Source organism: Myotis davidii, unplaced genomic scaffold (assembly GCF_000327345.1).
Source record: "Myotis davidii unplaced genomic scaffold, ASM32734v1 scaffold753, whole genome shotgun sequence".
NCBI classification, from domain to species: domain Eukaryota; kingdom Metazoa; phylum Chordata; class Mammalia; order Chiroptera; family Vespertilionidae; genus Myotis; species Myotis davidii.
Window position 1 is genome coordinate 1,565,160 of NW_006286231.1, and position 16,455 is coordinate 1,581,614.

General features: G+C 39.7%; 1 protein-coding gene across 1 annotated transcript in view; it reads right to left on the reverse strand.

Moving 5' to 3' along the window:
* Positions 1–16,455, reverse strand: part of NEB (nebulin) — a 198,617-nt gene that overhangs the window by 105,060 nt on the left and 77,102 nt on the right. Inside the window, 14 exon segments of the mRNA XM_015559803.1 lie at positions 236–547; positions 1,994–2,101; positions 4,201–4,305; positions 4,619–4,822; positions 7,101–7,412; positions 9,044–9,151; positions 10,746–10,850; positions 11,290–11,493; positions 11,789–12,100; positions 13,065–13,172; positions 13,265–13,369; positions 13,701–13,904; positions 14,329–14,640; positions 14,980–15,087. Coding sequence (XP_015415289.1) covers positions 236–547; positions 1,994–2,101; positions 4,201–4,305; positions 4,619–4,822; positions 7,101–7,412; positions 9,044–9,151; positions 10,746–10,850; positions 11,290–11,493; positions 11,789–12,100; positions 13,065–13,172; positions 13,265–13,369; positions 13,701–13,904; positions 14,329–14,640; positions 14,980–15,087 — 2,607 coding nt within the window.

Consider the following 16,455-nt stretch of genomic DNA (forward strand, 5'->3'; position numbering starts at 1 on the left):
TCTTGCTGATCTAAAAGAGAGGTATAATTTTGACTCATTCACATCAGATGGCTATCATTGTGTTGGCTGTTGTCATATTTTAGTTTGATAATCTAAGGGAAAAACGGTCAGTGCCCCTGACTAAATAGTTAGATATTGGATGTTTTAAAAATTCTTACAGCACGATGGTTGGATATCACTGTATTACTAGCTTGAGGTTGGTGACCATTGGTATGTAATGGGTCTCAGTACTCACGTCGCTCTGGATTTCATAGGCCTGCCGAGCGTGGATGACGTCATTCTGGTCGGGCAGGCACGTCCACTGGTGCAGGTAGTTCTTGTAGTCCACGTCACTGACCAAGGTCTGGCACTTCTTGGCCAGCACCACCCCCAGCATGTCCACGGGGCTGCTGTACCTGGTCTTCGACTTCTCAAAGTCCTTCTTGTACTCCCTGTCACTCTGGATCTTGGCCACATGCATGGACCACATCATTTTGGGGTCGTCCTTAATGTTCCGGGCTCCAATGTGGTGGCCAAGCTGCTTGCGGTAACCATCTTTGTATTTGTACTGAAATAAAAGCAGTGATTTTAAAAATAAAATAAATAGAAAGGTCTAAAAGTTTTATTAATTTAAAAGTTTATTATTTCAAAATTGGTAATTCTTTCAGAGAAATGGAATCATCTGAATATCAACTTATCTCCTCATCCTAAATTCTGATTCGACTTCACAATACTTTAATACAGCGGTTCTCAACCTGTGGGTCGCGACCCCTTTGGCGGTCGAACGGCTGGCCCTTTCACAGGGGTCGCCTAAGACCATCCTGCATATCAGATATTTACATTACGCTTTATAACAGTAGCAACATTACAGTTATGAAGTAGCAACGAAAATAATTTTATGGTTGGGTCACAACATGAGGAATTGTATTTAAAGGGCCAGAAGGTTGAGAACCACTGCTAATGGGAAGCTATGCCAAACTATGTAGTTTTACGGTTTGCAGACATAAAGTCCCTAAAACAAAAGCAGCAACACTTTTAAGAAAAATCAGTTGGAATTATGTGCTGTCTTTTCTTCATCTTGGGCCAGTGAAACCAGAAATCTTACACATGATTTTGAGAATGCTACTCCTGAGTGCACAGATATGATTTCACCCTCCAAAGCACCCGTTACCCCTCCCAAACACAGCTCTGCTGACTTTTATTTGACTCCGTGAAATGGACTGGCTTGGATTTTCCATCTAGTGTGTCCGGCTCTGTCAGACATCAAATTTGGCTAAGACTTGTTGGTTGGGATTCCTCAAGTAAAAATCAGATTCTATAACTACAAGAAAGCTTATTGTTGGAGGTGGTGGGAAATGCTGACTGGATATTTTCTCTCCACTTCAGGTAACAACATGACACAAATCCTAATGTATATTATGGAAGTCTGAGTTCTCCACCAAAGGACCCACTTCCTTCAGGGACAGCCAAAAGAGAAATCGGGCTCTCCCTTTTGTTGGTTTTTGGTTGTTTGCCTTTGCTTTTCTGTTTTTGGTTAAAAGGAACTCAAAGGAGGCACTTAAGATAATTTTTCAGAGGAAGAGTTGACAAAAACACAGAGCAGGTTGGGGGAAAGGTGTATTTCCCTAGACCTAGCTGTAACCAGGCCTTTTTCTGATGTTGAACCAATACATGTAACCACGTTACTTTTTAAAACTTTTCTGGCATTTTCTTATTTCTCTGTGGGTTCTGTGCTCAAAATATGGAGATAAATGCCTCATAATTGTAGATACGAGCAATTGTATATTCAAATTTAATTTTATACTAAAGTTTAGGATACCTTTCACTATGGGGTCTGAATATTAAAGTCTTTTGGAGTTAAAAATATAAAAGAGCTTTTTCTAATGAAAAACATTTCTTTCATTCAAATCACAATACATGTACTTAATTGGCACCCAGATGCAGGGCCCTGTTGGAATGATGACCGTGATGACCCTGTCCCATCCAGCCATGTACACGGAGTGTTGTTACTCACATCGCTGACGATGTCTCTGGAGGCCTTGGCCGCCACAATCGGGATGGCATCGCTTCGCAAGTCGTAGCCTTTCTTCTTTGCTTCTTCATTGGCAAGTTTATACAGAGTCTACAGAAGGAAAGTCAAGGTTAAAGCAAGAGTCTTGAGAGCAACCATTTGGAGATTTTCAAGTGACATACCATTTCATTTTAAAAAGGATAGGTTTTGGAAATAATTTAAAATTCTAGTAATACTGAAAGTAAACAAATCATATCTTACCAAAAAAACTAAATAGCATTAGAAACAAATGAGATATATCAATGGGTAAAAACATAGAGTGATATATTAATCTATTATTAATCTACTATGATACCTAATAGATTAATATATAATACTAGAGGCCCGGCACACAAAATTCATGCATGGGTAGGGTCCCTAGGACTGGCTGGCAATCAGGGCTGATCTGGGGGGCAACCAGCAGGGTGATAGGGAGGGGGGCGGGCCCTGCTGGCACCTGCCTTGGCTGGCCTGGTGCCGCCTGCTTGCCAGCCCCGCCCCCCACAGCTGCCACAGGTTGCCTCCCTCTTCGCGGTGACCAGCGGGGCAATTGGGGGGACCTCTGCTTGTGCCCGCCTTGGCTGGCCTAGGGCCTTTGGCCTGAGGGCAGCTCCTGCATTGAGCGTCTTCCCCCTGGTGGTCAGGGCATGTCATAGCGACCAGTCATTCCACAGGTCATTCTACCGTTCAGTTGACTTGCATATTATGCTTTTATTATATAGGATATAGATTTATAAGATATATTATGCATATCAACAGGTTAATATAATCTAGAAATATAGATTGATGGATAAACATCAATCTATACATATTTCAAAATGAAAAAGAAATTGCAGAATATATTTAATTTTTTGTTTATTATATATATACTTATATACTTTTACTCATTTCTTTATTATTTAAAATTTTTTGACAATCGTAATATCTTATCATTTTTAGGAAAAAATGAGAAAAAATTGAAATATAATTTAAAAAGTAGATAACTTGACCACCATCACAACTTTGATTCTAAATCTTAGCTGTGTCATGTTAGTAGCACATGCATTTATGACATTGCATTTTACTTAAAAAAACACACACAGTAATCAGTGTTGTTAATGGAGAACACTGCTTTTCGTGCCTGAGGCTTTCTTTCTAAAAAAGGAGCTCAATTATTTTATCTCTGCCCTTACTCCTTTTCCGGGTGCCTTTACTCTCTGCCCTGGAGAGGTGTAGTGATTTACTGATTTATCTGACTAGGGCTGGGATAACTGGGTACCCCAGCTCAGCCCTAAACTGTTTCTTCTAGGCCAGGGGTGGGCAAACTTTTTGACTCGAGGGCCACAATGGGTTCTTAAACTGGACCGGAGGGCCGGAACAAAAGCATGGATGGAGTGTTTGTGTGAACTAATATAAATTCAAAGTAAACATCATTACATAAAAGGGTATGGTCTTTTTTTTCAATAGTTTTATTCATTTCAAATGGGTCAGATCCGGCCCGTGGGCCGTAGTTTGCCCACGGCTGTTTTAGGCACAAGCTCAGTGCCCTCCTCCGTGCCCCCGGGCTCTAAGTGGGACCACACCCTGAATGGGGTGGAGCTGATTGTCCTGCTACAGGGTGGCTTGCGCCTGAATGAGGAACCCAATTCCTTGGTTCAGTGAGCAGACTGCCTCTCCTACAAATGTGTTCTTGAGCCTAACTTTAGTAGTAACAAAGGTGAGATTTTAGTTTCATTTTTACTCTTCAGTTTTCCTTCTCAATTTTACTGAGGATCCAGGTGGGGAAGAGGTGCATATTAGCAGAGCCCCCTTAACACATTGCCAGATTTAGCAAATAAAAAGATAACATGACCAGTTGAACTTGAATTTCAGATAAGCAACAAATAATATTTTAGAATAAATATTGAGCCAGTGTTTTATCTGGCTATCCTACCTCTAGCAATCCCAAACATACTACTCAGTTCCACTAGCTCACACTAGCAGTGGCCCATACGCTGAAAAGGTAATGTGACTTCAGTTTGCCTGTGGAGTCCTATAGCAACCCAGATCTGAAAGGTCGGATGGGCTGAGTGTTCATATCACAGAGCCGCATGTACCATAATAGCTGAGCACCTCCATAAAAGTAAGTGCAGAAAAACCAACGAGAGCAGCAGCAACAAAATAAGTGTAGCACCACGGAACTTTGCTCCTACCTCACTGTAGTTGAGTTGGTTCTGCTTTGCCAACATGATCTCCGGGGTGTCAGGCATGACATGAATTTGAGTCTTGTCTTTGTCCCAGGCCTCTGTATATAAACGCTATCAAAGAAGATATTGATGGAAAACCATTTGAAACAAGAATTACAAATTGTCAACTTACAACAGGATTATTACTGATCTAATTGAGGAAAATAAACTGGACTCGAATATAAGATATTCAATTGGAGGTTTGAGTCTTAATGCTGGTTATCAAGGTTTAAAATAGAATAATAGAAATCATGTAGAGGCTTTTAAGTATGCAATCTAGGAGGTAAAGGTGACCCCACACTTTCATGGGTAATATGACTCCCCTAGTCATTAAAGTATAATAACATCGTTTGCATCCTGAAGAAGCTTGGCAGCTGGGGCTCACCTTGTTCATGGTGATGGCGTTGTTCTTTGCCAGCACCTGCTCCAGGGAGTCAGTCACGCTGGTGAATTTCTGCTTGTCTGGAGGCTGGCGGTAGATGTTGTCACTCAGTATCTCTGCAGCTCTCTTGCACTTGACCACATCCAGAGACCCGATGGGGACCCAGCCAATGCCTCTCATCCACTGGAGATCAGACTTGTATACATTCTGGGAAGAGGAAAAGAGGCAGAAATTCTTCACTAAGACCAAAGGACTTATGGTAAAGATGCAAATGGATTCAGTAATAAAGTACCATTCTGGTTGTTACTGTTTTTCACAGAAAACAAGCTCACTGCATTAGGCAGACGAAAAGAGGAACTATGTTCAAAAATGACCCCCCAAAATGTCTCCTATCCATAAGAAAAGTGGTCAACTATTTCAGGTTTTTAGGAGAGAAGTGATCCAAAATAATAACTTCTGTTAGTCAATTCCATGAATGCTATTGTAATGTTCATGTGCACAGGAAAAGAGTGCCAACCAGAGTAAATAAATATTAGTCCTTGTCAAATCAAATAGTCTGCACCTACTAAAAGCCATATTTGAAGAATATTATGACTTGTTGAAATGTCAGTAATACAATATTAAGTGAAATAATTATGTAAATATATTGTCTGGATAAATTCAAAAGCAGGAGTGGGCTTTTTCAATGGTTGGACTATGCTGGATTATTATTGCCTTCTGTGTATTTTTTCTCATATTTCAAAATATCTGTAATGCTCTTTTAAAAAAAGAGAGAGAAGTTAAAATATAATAATAATTTAGAATCCCTGAAGCAGAAGTTGGACAGTTGTCACACTATCCAAGACTCAGGGCAATAAGGGACCATTTCATTGGCCCAGGGCCCAGTCTATTCCCTACCAATCTCTCAGGAAGGGAAGCATTAATTTCTTTCCAGAATCATCTTTTCATATTTTTATTTCTCTCTTTACTTTAAATCATTTTTCCCTGCTAAAGATTTTTGTAAAGAGAAACGGACTCATAGATACGGAGAACAGACCAGTGGTTGCCACAGGGGAGGGAAGGTTGGGGACTGTGTGAAGAAGGTGAAGAGATTGAGAAGTACAGATTGGTAGCTACAAAATAGTCACAGGGATGTATACTACAACGTAGGGAATATATGCAATAATATTATAATAACTATGTACGGTGCCAGGTGGGTACTGGAAATATCGGGGAAAGATTATAAAGTATATGATTGCTTAACCACTAGGTTGTACACCAGAAAGCAATACAAAATAATATTAATGTAAACTGTAATTGAAAAAAATATTTATTTAAAAAATTGTGTGTACCCATTACATATTCATAACTATATCACAACGAAAGGATTGGACCTTTGCCCAACTCACTAGAAGGATTTTACCTGTAACAACAATAAAGTAGAAAAATAGACTGATCCTCTGTAGTCTAGACAAGAAGCCTTTTGGAATTGTCCTGTGCTGACTAGTTATTGTCCCCTAAATAACAACAGGAGGAATGAAAACAATAATATTTATACCTCTGGAGGGCCTTTTAATGTTCAAATGCTTTCACATTATTAAGACTGTGTCACAGTGTGAGGGAGGCAATCTTGAAAAGGGGCTCAACAAATGGAAGAATGCAAGCTGTCTGTCACTGTTGCCACTCCATGGAGGGCATGAGCCATTTTAACTGCCTTTCATGTGCAGGAAAAACCTTTCCTTTTGGAAAGAATTTCAAAACACAAGGTTCTATATGTCGGAAACTACACAACAGATGTGAGAGTTTTCACAGGTGGACTATACCATTTCTAGGAACAGCCCATTAATGTATAATTATTATTAATTTGTTTTATTCTACGAAGTCCTCTAATGTTTAATGATTCCTTCAAACGTTTATAAAATAGGTGCTGCAGGAAATGTGCTTCTCACACCTGGTTTGAGATGCTGCACCTGCTTCTCATAGGTCCAGCTTCTGTCACTACCATGTGACCCCTCCACAAAGAGCTGGCCCAGGAGGAGAAAGTGTCACTGAAATGATCCGATAGCTTCCAGGCTCAGTGACTTCTTTTTTAAAATTTCATTTCACAAGAATAACATTTAGTGGCATAGAAGGCATTAGTATTCCATCAATTATAACACCATTTGTTTTGTAAGGAGAGCTAAAAAAACAATTTCAGAGTAATTTAAAAAAAAAAGTGTTCTTGCCTCCTTAAAAGAATAAAAGAAAACGTCTCCTTCTGGTGGACCCTGAATTCTAACATTGCTTAACTCTGGTTTTACTTTTAGAAGATCAAATCCAGCTTATAAACTTCACTTCCTTATAAATCCTATTAACATATTCACAATAAAGCCATAAAACTACACTGATTCAGATATCAAATATCACTCAATAAATCCTAGTTTGAATAAGCCATCGATTGTATACAAAGAATAATTTTTGTGTCGTTTATTTCTGCACACAGCTCTGTTATAGATGGTGTACTCACGTCGCTCTGGATTTCATAGGCCTGCCGAGCGTGGATGACGTCGTTCTGGTCGGGCAGGCACGTCCACTGGTGCAGGTAGTTCTTGTAGTCCACGTCACTGACCAAGATCTGGCACTTCTTAGCCAGGACCACCCCCAGCATGTCCACGGGGCTGCTGTACCTGGTCTTCGACTTCTCAAAGTCCTTCTTGTACTCCCTGTCACTCTGGATCTTGGCCACATGCATGGACCACATCATCTTGGGGTCGTCCTTAATGTTCCGGGCTCCAATGTGGTGGCCAAGCTGCTTGCGGTAACCATCTTTGTATTTGTACTGAGATGGAAATGGACAAATCCAGTTTTTATTGTAAACCCTTAGAGACCCCAAGACTACAAAATCATCTTGCTTATATTTCACTTATAAGTTGACTTTTGCTAATAAACACTAACTCAAGCCAGTATCCTGACCTTTACCCTAGAAGTTCAATAGAGGCAGTTCAATAGATGTAATCAGTATAATTGCAGTGTATGCCCTAAATCACTTATAGCCTGGTAATAAGAAATAGTTCTGAAGGCAAGACATGCACACAGTAGGGAGAGGTTACCTATGGAAGTGGGGGAGAGGCATTTGAACCTTGGAGAAATGGATTTTATGTGCTAGCAGCATGTTAGGAAAGAGATGCACTTGGTGACATGGCATGTTTAATGAGTAATGACAGGACTGTCTGGTTCCTGCAAGGGTAGTACTCTAGGTCAAGGGCTATCTGCAGTAGCAACTAGGAGAATTTATTATTTCATTATCGATCCATGCATTCTTTGGTGGTGGCAAATGTGTGGCATCACTTGGAAAACTGATTATTCTAGTAAAGTTGTAGCCGGCCAACTGGGTAGAGTGTGCTCCTAACATGGGCCAAAAATGTTTTTATTATTCTATGTTCAATGGTTTTACCCTGAAATCTGAGCCCATTACCTACAATATATGCTTCTAGTCTTAAATAAAGCTGAGAAGGTATAGATGAGTCAGCAGGAGGCATATGGTACAGTGGAAAGGAATGAGGTTGTCTGGAGTTTCAACTCCGTCATCCACTAAGAGTTTAACTTTAGACAAGTTGCTTAAGCAATCCACAAAATGGGGGTAATGACAACAGGGTTTATCATCCTAGGGTAATTATGAATAGTAAGTAAAATAATAAATGAAAAGCTCTTAGCAGAGTTATCAACACTTTGGGTTGTTATTATGATTTCATTAATTATTATTATTGGTATAAATCCATTTTTAGGGGAAGTCCAAGATACACCAATTAAAGTGAGTCACTCACATGGTTTTCCAACAGAAAGGACCATGTGTTACCATATCCCTGAATCTTGGGCCTGTATTTTTAGAGCAGTGTCCTGTTCCTCAAGAATTCCCTGAGGCACCAGGAAAGGATGCTGGTTTTATTCTGAGAGGTTTGAGCTACAGAACCAGGAGCTATTGGTAAGGGTATGATCTTGAGCTAGTAACCTCTGCTGGTTCTGATCAACTGCCTTCTATTCATAATCCTATAAGAGTGAGTGGTAAGGCAAGCATCACATGAACTTTAGAAATATTGTATGTTAAGATGATACATAAAGCCAAACCCAGTTCTCACTGAGAGAACTTACATTTTTGACTTACGCTTCCTATAAGCACTGTGATAATTTTTACATAGCATTTCCAAGCCTGCAGCTACACTCTGACCATTTCCACACGGATGCATCTGCCCTCTTCTTGGTGGACCTGTTTTAACTATGTCCTAATGGCTACAAACTCCTTTTATGAATATCACATTTTTCATTCCCCTCAAAATTAGGTTTTTGAAAACCCCTGCACAAACACATCAGGGCGTATTTTCAAAGGGCTAGGAAAGTTCTTTGTAAAGATTTAGTTCAGTGAAAATGTCACTTCTGATGGACCAGATACTTGGAATAAAATGGACAACTCACATCACTGGCAATGTCCCTGGAGGCCTTGGCTGCCACGATCGGGATGGCGTCGCTTCGCAAGTCATAGCCTTTCTTCTTTGCCTCTTCGTTGGCGAGTTTATATAGACTCTAAATTTGGGCCAAAAAAAAAAAATCAGTTGGATGTTGACACTCATATCAAAAAACTGATGGAGGAATTGAAATAATTCACTATGTTCTACACAGGTAGGTGCGTATAACAGCATTACTTTTGAGAGATCTAAGCCTTCTGCATTTTTAGTTTTTGGTGACAATGAAGAGCTAGTTATATAAGCACTAAAATTATAGGTTGCACACCCCCATAATAAAATGACTTAAGATGGTGGCTAATCTATCTAAATTCTTTAAATTATATTTTGCAGAAGAGTAATATACTGTTGATTTACACTGTCAAAGAAACACCATTTTCTTTGCTGGCAGTACAAAGCTCAGCGAAATAACTAATATATTCTCAGATAGAATCTTAGAGCCACAAACATCTCCACAGGCTTAAACAAAGAGGTTCAATATAAGAAGAGATTGCAGAGAGATAAATGTCAATCTTTGAACTGAGATTTAAATTGCCAACCATGAACATGCAGGATAGAGGAAACCCAACCTAAGCCCACATAAGATGTCTTAGGGTTTCAGTTGATCCCAAATTCCCTGTGCAGGGCAGGGACACAGCTGCCAGCATGTCCTGAGGCACACGGTGCAGGGATGGAGGTCAAATGTCTAAAAGAGGAAATAAGGCATCAACTGTAGTCTACACTGATCATTCCTCACTTGCAGAATTTTGTTTGTTCTGAGAGTCATGTTCTAGGAGAGATGTCATGTGAGCAATGCCCAGGCACTTGGGATGTTTGGATTAGACGAGAACCTGGGGTGAGGTGGCAGGGGAGTCACCATAGTTGCTATTGGCCTCTCCATGAAGTTGGCACAGATTGGGTCTGCATAGCCTCAGAGGACTATGTGTGTCTGCAGAGAGAAATCTTTAAGTCAATGCATCAGAAGCACCTTCTAATGGAATTTTCCAGAACAAATGGGTTGACTTATGAGATAAACTTCTTGACAGTGAGAACACTTAAGCAAAAGCAGGATGACAACCCATCGGGCAGGGACTACTTACTAAGAGAGGCTAACCTCTCAGTCTAAATTATAGGTGCTTCTGTGATGGTACACGGCCCTATGCTCACAGAAGGTGAAAAGAAAATGGGCTTGCTAATATGTACCCTGCCAGGTCCTCTCTGCCTCTGTGTCTCTCTTTCTCTGTGTTATCTGGTACTACTACTGTGATTTTCGTCCTTGACTCAAAAATCTTAAATTTTGATCCTAAACTATAATTTAGGAAAAATATATTACATAGAGAAATATGATTAGCACAGCTATATAACACAAGGCTGAAATAAGTGTATATTTGGTCTATTGCTAATTGCATAACTTAAAAAAATTAATAAGAGAAAAAGGTCTAATTAATCTTATGGTTATTGCTTAAATCATTAGTTCTTATAATTTCTATTTCCTAAAATATAATCTGTGTTACTTGAAGTTTGATGTTTAGGAGGGTGACTGAAAAATGCAAGAGTTGCTATTCACATGGAGCAAAAAGAGATTCTTATAAAGTTGTCCTTTAGTGTTACATCCCAAGGAATAGATGAAGTAAGAAACAGCATGCAAATGTTACAGAATTAGCATCTGCTCCCACCTCACTGTAGTTGATTTTGTTCATTCTTGCCAATGTAATTTCTGGGGTGTCCGGCATGATGTGGATCTGGGTCTTGTCTTTGTCCCAGGCTTCTGTGTATAAACGCTATCAAAGAAAATACTTAATGTCATCAGGGGGAAAATTCAGTGTATAATTAGTAGGAATTTCAAGGCCACAAGAACTTTATAAACAAACATAACAAAAGGCTATGCATTTTTTACATTATGTATTTTATATACATTTCTCAAGTGAAGTAATCAGTTCATAGTAAAATAGTTATTTCTACTAATATGAAATATAATTTAACAAAAGGAAGTTGAGAGTATCTTTTATGCAAAGATGATTTCCATAAATATATGCCATTTTATTAAAAAAACCACAAAACAATTACTAAATATTAGAAATAACATTAGGTTGATATTATAGATAAATTGATGTCTTTTGTTGCTCAGTGCTCTCTTTCTTTCTTTACTTGACTATGCTTCTTTTTCTTTAATTCAGCTTTAGGAGTCCTACCTTGATTCCCTGAATTTTGAAGCCTTACCTTGTTCATGGTGATGGCATTATTCTTGGCCAACACTTGTTCCAGAGAATCAGTCACACTGGTAAATTTAAATTGGTCTGGATGCTGGCGATAGATTTTATCACTCAAAATTTCAGTTGCCTTTTTGCATTTCTCCACATCCAAAGAGCCAATGGGAACCCAGCCGATGCCTCTCATCCACTGAAGATCTGACTTGTACATATTCTGTTGACACAAATAGTCAGTAAACGTTTATCTTCATTGGGAAAAGTTTTCATCTAAAGGATATGAAATAAAGTAAGAGCATTCTTGAAAATATAGTTTGGTGGTCAGTCGGGTATCAGACAATATTTCTTTTTGGTTTGGAGGGTTAAATAATTAACACAAGGGAAAAAGAGATGCTAATTCCCCCCTTTGCAGGGGCTGGTGAATTTGGTGCCACCAATTGCTACCTTCTCCAAGGAGTGTGAGTTCACTGATTTCCCACCTTTGCATGTCATTATGATCCTCAGGTACTCACGTCGCTCTGGATTTCATAGGCCTGCCGAGCGTGGATGACGTCATTCTGGTCGGGCAGGCACGTCCACTGGTGCAGGTAGTTCTTGTAGTCCACGTCGCTGACCAAGGTCTGGCACTTCTTAGCCAGGACCACCCCCAGCATGTCCACGGGGCTGCTGTACCTGGTCTTCGACTTCTCAAAGTCCTTCTTGTACTCCCTGTCACTCTGGATCTTGGCCACATGCAAGGACCACATCATCTTGGGGTCGTCCTTGATGTCCCGGGCTCCAATGTGGTGGCCGAGCTGCTTACGATAGCCTTCCTTGTACTTGAACTAGAAGAAGAAAAATGCTGATAGTCACCTATTTTAACTTTAGTAAAAAGCAATTACTAAGGCCACATTTTTCTATTCTTTAAAAAGATAATGATTTGACCTAACTACATAAATATGCATCTTGTAAACCATTTGGAAAATATCGCATATATATGTATACAAAATTCAAATGAAAATGAAGACATTATTCTGCCATGCAGTGATAGCCACTGGAAAAAACTGCTTTTTGTGGTGTGCGTGTGAGAGAGAATAAGATTAAAATAGGAGTCATACTGTATATGGGTTTGTGCTTGCTTTTTCAATTATCATATAAGGATTTCTCTGCATCATTAAATATTCTCTATAAATATGAATTTTAATGGTAACAGATATTATACTGATATATATTAATACTTTTAACCCCTTTGTGATTATTGAACACTTATATTTGAGTTCTGATAGTACTTCCCATATTTTGGAAATAAAAAAATATTTTTGAGCAAATTTATGTTTTAAAGAAACATAAATATCCATAGCCAACCACTGCAGAGCCAAACATATGGTCCATATGAATGGTTGGACTTTGAATAAAATAATGTGTCCCATTCATTCAGCCCTTATATGTTCATTGGTTCATAGGGCATGGGTTAGGTATTGAAGAAATCCTACAATGAGTGTGGTTATATATAAGAATATATCATGTGGAAAAGCCAAAAGGATCTCTGAATTAGAGCCAAATACCCAGTGCTTTTATTAAGCAGGAAATAGATCATATTTTGAAATGCATGTTGCTATGAACTCAGACATAACAAGGAATTAGCCTTTGTGTCAAGAATTTCATTACCATTATTTTAAACTATTTACTGAGAAAAAAATGTTAGCAAGAAATTTAACCTCATAGATTAATTGCTCTACCATGTATTCAGGAAAAAGGAAGAAATCTTTAAGCCAAAGCTAAGGCAAAGAACTTTTCAGGTGCACTTACTTCACTTGCAATGTCTCTGGAGGCCTTGGCCGCCTTGATGGGAATAGCATCTAACCGCATATCATAGCCTTTCCTCTTGGCTTCTTCTAGGCCAAGTTTATATAGTTTCTAAAATAGAAATAAATAATCATAAGTTTGATTTATAAAGTGCAGTGTAAGGAGAATATATCATGCACCATAATTACTAGTATATTGCTTACCTCACTGTAATTTATTTTGTTTTGCTTAGCTAGTAAAACTTCAGGGGTGTCTGGCATAATGTGGATACTGGTTTTATCTTTATCCCAAGCTTCAGTATAGAGGCGCTAAAACAAACAAAAAGAAGACATGACTAGTGCAAACCAGTAATGAATAGATACATACAACTAATCTGGTTCATCAGAGTCCAGAGTCTGCTCTGTGAGCTGGTATCTGTGACACCTTCAGGTCCATATGTCTCCTGTCCGTAAAAGCATAACATTCACTTAAAAACCACTTTAATTCAGAGCAAAATAATTGAAAATGATTTTCCTTTTATAGAAACAGATTTCAGTGTTTACATTCACACACACACGTGTGAGCGCGTGCGCGCGTGCACACACACACACACACACACACACAGAATTAATACTCCTCCCAAGTAAAGAAAGAACTTACATGGTTCATGGTAATAGCATTGTTTTTTGCCAAAACCATCGGTATGGAGTCCATAAGGCTGGTAAACTTGAATTTATCTGGGTGTTGACGGTAAACATGTTCACTCAAAATCTGCATAGCTCTCTTGTTCTTCTCATCCTCAAGAGAACCACTAGGTAGCCAGCCAATGCCTTTTAGCCACTGAAGGTCGGCCTTGTACAAATTCTGAAATTTGTAATTGACAAATCACTAAACATAAGCATAATAATATACTCCTAAAATTATAGTATAGTATAATATACATTTCAATGCTTAAATTTATGGTAAATTAAAAAAAGTTGGTACGTCTTAAGAATCAACAAAATATTCAGATTTGAAACAATATTTTGAAAAACATTTTAAACAGCAGCATGCAGAGAAAGACCCAACGCTTCGGGGTCAGCAATGTAGAGGCTTCTACCAAAACAATTGGGGCTTTGCTGGCTCTTCCTTTGTGGAATAATATTTGGGTGCCTGGATAGAGTGTGGGCATTAGTCCAGGGAAGTAGAATTCAGTTGTATAAACTCAATTCCCCTCACTTTGGAGGAGCTTTGATACTTAGGAAAGCATATGTGGTGTTTCGTTAGCGAAGGAAAATCTTAGACTCACGTCACTCTGGAGGTCATAGGCCTGCCGAGCGTGGATGACGTCATTCTGGTCGGGCAGGCACGTCCACTGGTGCAGGTAGTTCTTGTAGTCCACGTCACTGACCAAGGTCTGGCACTTCTTGGCCAGGACCACCCCCAGCATGTCCACGGGGCTGCTGTACCTGGTCTTCGACTTCTCAAAGTCCTTCTTGTACTCCCTGTCACTCTGGATCTTGGCCACATGCATGGACCACATCATCTTGGGGTCGTCCTTAATGTTCCGGGCTCCAATGTGGTGGCCAAGCTGCTTGCGAAAGCCTTCCTTGTACTTGTACTAAAGGGAAAAAAATGTCTCCTCTTTTTAGAGATTAACTTATATTGCCACTTTTGTGGCAAATTACAAAGCACATTAACTCCAACTATTTCACTAAGCCTAAAGAGCCACAGATATACGCTCTTTTGATAGGAAAGATTAAAGGCTAAATCCAGCTCAAATTTCATGCATAATAAATGAATCCTTGAGCTTATCCTCATCCCACACTGCATCTCAAATCATTTCACTCTGTTTTAATTGATTACTCGTTGAAAGATTTTGTTCAATTTAAATTGAAGTTGAGACTGCTCGGAAATGATACATTGCAATCAAATCAATATAAATGGGATAAAGTCTTACTTCACTGGCAATCTCTCGGGATGCTTTTGCTGCTTTGACTGATATGGCATCAAGGGGCAGATCGTAGCCTTTTTTCTTCAGCTCCTCATAACCCATTCGATAGAGTTTCTGTCAAAAGATGAAGATCACTTTGGTAAATAAACAATGGAAGCCTAATGAATCCAATGTGCTAAGCCTTTTAAGAGTCCATGGGAATAGTATCTGTGCTCTAAAATACCCAAATGCAATGGGAAATTATGCCCATTGATTGCTATGATGCTGTTTTAAACTTCAAAGCTCTTCAATTACCTAGATCAACAAAATCAAATGTCAGCTCCTTTCAAATGCTTATGAGAATGAAGCAGAAGTAAAATGATAGAGAAATGAAATTAAATATCATTTAGGTGCTGTTTTCCAATTAACTTAAAGTGTTTTATTAGAAGTTTTTGTTAGAAAAGAGCAATAGTTGAGAATGTCATTTAATGCCTTTTCATGTAACACCTCTAGTGGGGGAAAAATTATGCCTAGTGAGTTGTCTCTTCTGTGTAGATAAAGCATTGGGATATAGCATCTATTTCACAGTATCAGTTCATCCAGCACCAGCGTAGGATTACATCTGTAGTATAAAACAAAGTCCTTTATAATTTTTAAAATGTAAGATTTTTTGAGGGAATTTTAAGTATTGAATCTGAAAAGCTTAAGTGAAATGATGCGTTTCTTCAGATCTGTTACATAATTGAAAATGTCATTTAATTCACTTTATCCAGAAACCAGATTGTTTAAAATGCCTATTGATCTTGGATTTGTGTTTATGTGTATATTAGAGGCCTCGTGCACTGATTCGTACACTGGTGGGGTCCCTCAGCCTGGCCTGCGGGGATCAGGCCGAAACCAGCTCTCCAACATCCCCCGAGGCGTCCTGGATTGCGAGAGGGCACAGGCCCGGCCGAGGGACCCCACCGGTGCACAAATCCATGAACCGGGCCTCTAGCATGCATATATGATCTTTGGTTAATCTCTTCCTGTCCTCCCCCTCCCTCCTTTCCTCTGAGATTCATCAGTCTGTTCCATGTTTCCATGCCTGTGGTTTCTGCTCCTGCATTGAGCATCTGCCCCCTGGTGGCCAGTGCGCATCATAGCTACTGGCCGGTCGGCAGGTCACTTAGCCTTTTATATATATAGACTAGAGGCCCAGTGCACGAAATTTGTGCACCCGGGGGGGGGTTGGTCCCTCTGCCCGGCCTGCACCCTCTCACAGTCCGGGGCTCTCACAGACTGCGGCTTCTGGGTCCTTACTGCCCTCCTGCAGCGGAGGCAGAAGAGGTTCCTGCCACCGCTGCTGTGCTCGCCAGCTGTGAGCCTGGCTTCTGGCTGAGCGCACTGACCACCAGGGGGAAGCTCCTGCGTTGAACGTCTGCCCCCTGGTGGTCAGTGTGCAAATAGTGACTGGTTGTTCCACCATTTGGTCGATTTGCATATTAGGGTTTTATTATATAG